The 6,178-nt window shown below is 29.7% G+C and overlaps 1 protein-coding gene across 1 annotated transcript; it reads left to right on the top strand.

The window, feature by feature from the left end:
• Positions 1-1,080: 1,080 nt before the first annotated feature.
• LOC107874046 (fatty acyl-CoA reductase 2, chloroplastic-like) lies at positions 1,081-5,496 on the top strand. Its single transcript, XM_016720940.2, has 6 exons — positions 1,081-1,163; positions 1,265-1,365; positions 1,758-1,968; positions 3,420-3,581; positions 4,129-4,210; positions 5,095-5,496. The coding sequence occupies exons 1-6, from the start codon at positions 1,081-1,083 to the stop codon at positions 5,494-5,496; spliced, it is 1,041 nt and encodes a 346-aa protein (XP_016576426.2).
• Positions 5,497-6,178: the final 682 nt, after the last annotated feature.

Genomic DNA, 6,178 nt, shown 5'->3' with positions numbered 1-6,178 from the left:
AGGTTAAGTTAAGTCCAAAATTCATTTCTTTATCAAATTCAGCCATTTCTCTAGACATTTTGCAATAAAATAATTAATATTTTTGCAGCTTTGATTGAAAAGATGCTGAGAACAACACCAAAGGTAAACAAAATCTATATACTCATCAGGGCAAAGGATAAGGAAGCTGCATTTGACAGATTTACAAGTGAAGTATGTTTTAGAATGCTTCTTTAATTATTTCATCTCTAAGTTTTTTTTTCAAATTTTGAATGTATACATATAGTATAATTTTTTGGCGAAAGATTTTTGATTCACTATCCTTTCACGGTTGTATATAGCTAGGCGGTCAATGGTACGGTGAAAACTCTCCTATACGACGGGTTTCAGTTGACACATTTCTGCTAAAAAATTACACCGTGTAGATAAGTAACCAGAATAAAGAATGAAAAACACACCTAAAGTATCTTGATTTTTTTTTATTTCATACATGAACTATCAGGCGTGCGAGTTTCCTACTTAAACTATCACCAACTATTTATCAAAATAAAATTAAACTATTAATGTTTGAGTTTCATACATGAACTTTAAGATGAAAATAAAAGTAAACAATTGTATAAAACTCACATATTTCATAGTTCAAGTTAAATATTAAACTCAAAAAATGAAATACTTAATGTGTATTTTTCACCCTTCGCTCGAAAATACTTAATCTCTTATTGAAAATTTTAATTTTTCCATTGATTGTGAACAAACCTTTTTTTAACTACTCCCCAGATGGTTTAATCCTTTTTTGCTTCCTTGGTCACTCGAACTCACAACCTTCGGATTGAAAGGGAAGGGTGCTTACCATCCGAGCAACTCCCTCTTATCAAGTTTACTTCTTCATATTTAGAGTCTCCTAAATAAAGACTTTTGACTCCATTACTGACTAACCTATAATGTAGACGGACTAATTACAACTTATTTTTTGTTTTAAAACAGATTACTGAATCAAAATTATTCAAAAGCCTTGAAGAATTGCATGGTGAATCCTACAAATTGTTCATACAAAACAAATTGGTTCCTGTGGTTGGAAATATACATGAGCCAAACCTTGGAATGGATATTATTACTGCTCAAAAGATTGCTCAAGAAATTGATTTGATAGTTGACTCTGCTGCTAACACTACATTTGATGAGAGGTTAATTTTTTTCCCCTTTATAAACAAAAATATTCGTTTTACTAAGATACACGATTTAATTAAAAAAATAATTTGTTTTCCATTTTATGTTATGTTTGTAGATATGACTTAGCACTTGACGCTAACGTAAATGGTCCACGTCAACTCATGATGTTTGCCAAGAAATGCAAAAAACTTAAACTTCTTATGCATTATTCTACCGGTAGGCTTTTGATTATTTTTTAATAAAGAGCATATGTTTTTAATTGTTATGTATATATTGACAATATAAATATTTAAAAAAAAACAATTACATTGTTAGTGGGGATATAATAGATTATTATGATTATTACTATTATTATCAAATTTGATATGATCTACCTATTATAATTGTAGATCAACTTGATTTGAATAGAGCTAATAACATACTCTTTCTCGATAATCTTAAGTTTTAATTTTATGTGCATAAATTTATAGTTTAAGCTCTATATACACCGACTGTGTATAAATATTTTTATGTCATCACAGTAAGTTGACTTAGAGCAATAGATAGATCTTCTGGATATAATATGCATTTATTACAATATTGAATTGTTTTATTTCTTTCATCTGAAGCGTATGTCAATGGAGAAAGAGAAGGGATAATATTGGAGAAGCCTTTTACTATGGGAGAAAGCATAACAAAGGAGAAAATCACTTCAATTTCTCCCTTTACTAATTTCCCATCATTGCATGCTGACAATGAAATGGACTTAGTTTCAAAATTGAAGAACAATATTACAAACAATGGCTTGGAACAAATAATGAAGGATTTAGGACTTGAGAGGTATTTCTGTCCTCTCTCACACACAAAGATATTATTATCAGATACTCACGAATTTCTAACAAATATTTTCTAGAGAGATTCATTTGAAATATGACACTTCTAATGGAGTATCCATTGAAAAGATATCAAATTGGATATTCTTCGAGGAATTTCTCTTGAAAATTTTCTAGAAAGACCCATCAAGAATATGAGATTTCTAATAGATTGTTTGTTTCGAAAACTTTTTTGCATGCCAATTTTGGACTGATTTTTTGTTAGCTCGTTTGTACTTCGGGTGCACAAAATCAGCATATGCAGAACAATAACTTCAACTAGAGTTTAAGTATAAACAAGAATACAATGAAGTTTATCAAATACCCTCAACACAAGATTAAAATGACCTTTCCAAGAGGTGTATTTTATTCTTTCAGAAATTAAGATGAAACAGAAAATAGTCAAGCCGTCCGAATTCACGGATTTTCCTTAAGGAAATAATCCCCCTCACTGTACCTGAGGTTGTGGAATTTTTCCTTCCAGAATAAAATGGCTAACAGACCAACAGTAGCGGTACCTCAAATGGTTGGAATATCTTCGAACTCACAGAACGTTTTGAGTGATCACACAAAATATTTTTTGAGACAAGAAGAGAGTTTTTAATCTGAAAATTTCGTACTAAACCTGTGGAAGAAACCAGGTTCATAAAGCCACAACATGCCTCTTCTTAAAAGAGGCAATGGTTCACTCCAAAGGTTACACCTGTGCTGTAAGTTCATGTCTGGTCATCAAAGATTGCATCTTTTCCTGAACAGTCATCTCATTTCATGAATCAGTATGTCATTTCATTGAAGGATTATATCCTTCTGAAGCATCATTTCGAACCATTGCAACCTTCTGTAGCCTCAGTTCAAAACAATGTATTATTTCTGAAGCACTAGTTCGAAAATAATGCATCAGTTCACTTGAAACAGTACAACTGTTACTGCATGTATATATAAATGGAGGTCCGAAACTACAGAAAAAAAAATCTATTGCATTTTTCCTTGACATTCTTCGGAATTCAAATAAAGTTTGTCCAAAAAGATAGTTCTCATCGATCGATTGCCAAATCCAAATCCAAATCCGATTGTCGAATCCGAGCGAGCGACGACGACGGCGCGAGGCATCTATTATTTCTTCCCTCACTTGCCATGTGGAGTTAGTGTTCTTGATTATAAACACTTTCAAGTTCTCTTCTTCCACCAATGTGGGAGAAAGAGTAAACTTTCTAATTTGGGAGTACACTTTCCATTTTAGTGTCTCCTTCCCCTCCACCATTTTATTCTCCATTTTTCCATTCACACTTCTTTCATATACTATGAACCCAATATTTTTTTCGAAAATTCTCATCAGAAATTTACGTTTTTTTAATAGTAATTGATTACAAAAGAAAAAAAACTTATCATTTTTATATTTAATGTTTGTTGATTAAATAGGTCAAAGTTATATGGATGGCAAGATACATATTCATTCACGAAGGCAATTGGTGAAATGATGATTAATAGCATGAGAGAAGAAATACCAGTACTCATTCTTCGTCCCTCCATTATAACAAGCAGCTATAAAGAGCCATTTTCAGGCTGGATACAAGGATTAAGGTGTTATATTGTTTATTAAATCTTTTTTTTGTCCTTAATATTTATAGGGTTAAATACATCGTTAGTCCTTTAAATTTATCAATAAATTTCATTTAGACACTTCAATTATTGTTTATTCAATTGAACACTTGATGAACATTCATATTAGACACTATTGATTTATTTTGAAAAGCTTCTACACGTGTTTTCAAGCGCATATACGTAGATAATTAAACAAATAAAATGTCTCCTGCTTAATTGGAACATGCTTGTGATTTTATAGCTTATTGAGATTACTATGTATAAATAAAGGATGTGACATATTTTAGGTGGTTAACTTATTTATATAGTTAACACGCACTTTATCAGAACATGCACTAAAACTTTTTAAAAAATTAAATCGAAAGTATCTAATATAACTTTATCATTAACAGAATGTAGTGCAAGTGTCCAGAAAAAATTTACCGATAAATTTATAGGACTATCAATGTATTCTTCCTATTTATAAATTACCAAGAAAATTATTGTTTCATATTTTTCATATACTCTCTTTGTCTCTCATAATTAGGGTAATTGACCCATCAATATTTTTCTATCGAAAGGGTGACCTCCCTGCCCTTCTTGGCGATCCTGATTGTCTTCTTGATATGGTAGGTATACTTTTTCAATAGATTTAACTTTTATAATTTCATCAATTACTTTTAAAGTGAGTGATCAATCATTTAAATTATATGCTTAAAATATTAAAGAGAATAAACTTTTATTTACTTAATTATATTCTCAACGTGCGTTTATATTTCGATCTAGTTTTTTTTTTTTCACGAGTCAACTATGTTTAAATTCATTTTAATACCGAGTGACTCTGAGAGTCGAACTGAGGATTAGTAATACGTACTAAGTCAAACACCCCGAGGCTACTGAAAAATTGATTCAAAAAGAAAAACTACTAAGATACAATGTTGATGTGTGTATGAACAACTCATTTATTTAAACTATTAGAGATAGAGAACACATTTTTATTTATTGAATTATGTATTTGATATATGTATATGACCCTTCACGTTTCAGTTTGATTCTTTTTTCATGTGTCAAACAAGTAATTTTTTGAAAAATAGGTGACCGTGATACTCAAATCCTCTACCAATACTTTTTACTTTCGTATCGTGTTTTCTTTAAAAGTTTAAAGTATATATTAGAGAGCAAACTACTCCCCCCATTTCAAATTACTTTCATACCATGTTTAATTTTTACATAACTCCTAAGGAGAAACTAATAAGAGGTACAAATTGACTAATATGACCTTATTTAATTTTTGATTAGATGAATCTTCTTCAATTAATATGGGTATAGTTGTAAAAAATAATTAATTATCTCTTGAATTCTTAAACATGCCAATTATCTAAATTTCTAGAACAAATATGCCAACTATTTTGAGACGAAGAAAATATTATTTACTTAATTATACATACAACAACAGTATTATGAATATATATATTTTTAGTTATTTGACCACTTCTTCATTCACTTGATTTAGGTTCCAGTTGATATGGTTGTAAATACAACTATGGCTGCAATTGCAAAGCATGGATATTTGCAAAATCCAGAACTAAATGTCTACCACTTGACATCAACATCTCTGAATCCTGTTACAATATCTCAATTTTTTGATTACTGCCATGAATACTTCACTTCATTTCCTTTTGTTAACTCAAAAGGAGATAAAGTGAAAATTAGGGAGATGAAATATTTTAACAAAATTTCAGATTTTGAAAATTATATTTGGAAGGTAATATTCAAGCAACATGAAGTACGAGAGGATTTAGCTGAAGAAGATATTAAAAAGGTTCAGAAACGTTTTCAAAAGAAGGTGGAATATTTGAAGCAGTTTAGCAAGCTCTACGAATCATACACTTTCTACAAAGGCCGGTATGTGTGATATCTATAAGTATTTTATTGCGAATTCAGTAAACTAATTTAACATAAAAACTTAAATTACGTATTAATTCTTATGTTAATTTAAGATCACAAAATTTTAAAAATTCCATATGCTTAAATTACTTGTCTGACCAAACTTAGACAAATAAATTTAAAAGAGGGGACATTTATAAAAGGTTTAGACTAACTTTAGTGCTTATTCGTAAATAGTATTTATAATCATTTACATAACCTTTTTTATTTATTTAGACCGTCCTGAAGTGGCGTGGAATTTGACATATATATATCCTCCCTATAAAAAATATTGCTATACAAAGAGAGGGGGAAGGAGACATAAAATCAAACCGCCAAAGGCATTATATTACTCTCTCCGTTTTATTTTAATTGGTTTTTTTTTTAATATTTATTTTAATTTAATTGACTCATTGATAAAATCAAGAAGATTTTAATATTTTCTTTTAATAATACCCTTATCATTAAATGACTAACATAATTGTATATATTCAAATTTATAAACTTCTAATAAATATTTTTTTAATGGGTATCTCAAATTTATAGGGGCCAATAAATACGAAACGAAGAGAGTGGTAGGAAATACATAAATCACATAAAAGAGGGACCAAAAACGAGTGAATTTTATAGAGATTTTGAGGATTTCACCTGTCATTGTTTGTTTTTTTGGT

This window comes from Capsicum annuum, chromosome 6 (genome assembly GCF_002878395.1).
Source record: "Capsicum annuum cultivar UCD-10X-F1 chromosome 6, UCD10Xv1.1, whole genome shotgun sequence".
Lineage (NCBI taxonomy): Eukaryota > Viridiplantae > Streptophyta > Magnoliopsida > Solanales > Solanaceae > Capsicum > Capsicum annuum.
Note: the sequence above shows the minus strand (reverse complement) of the source record. Positions and strands in the feature narration are given on the sequence as shown.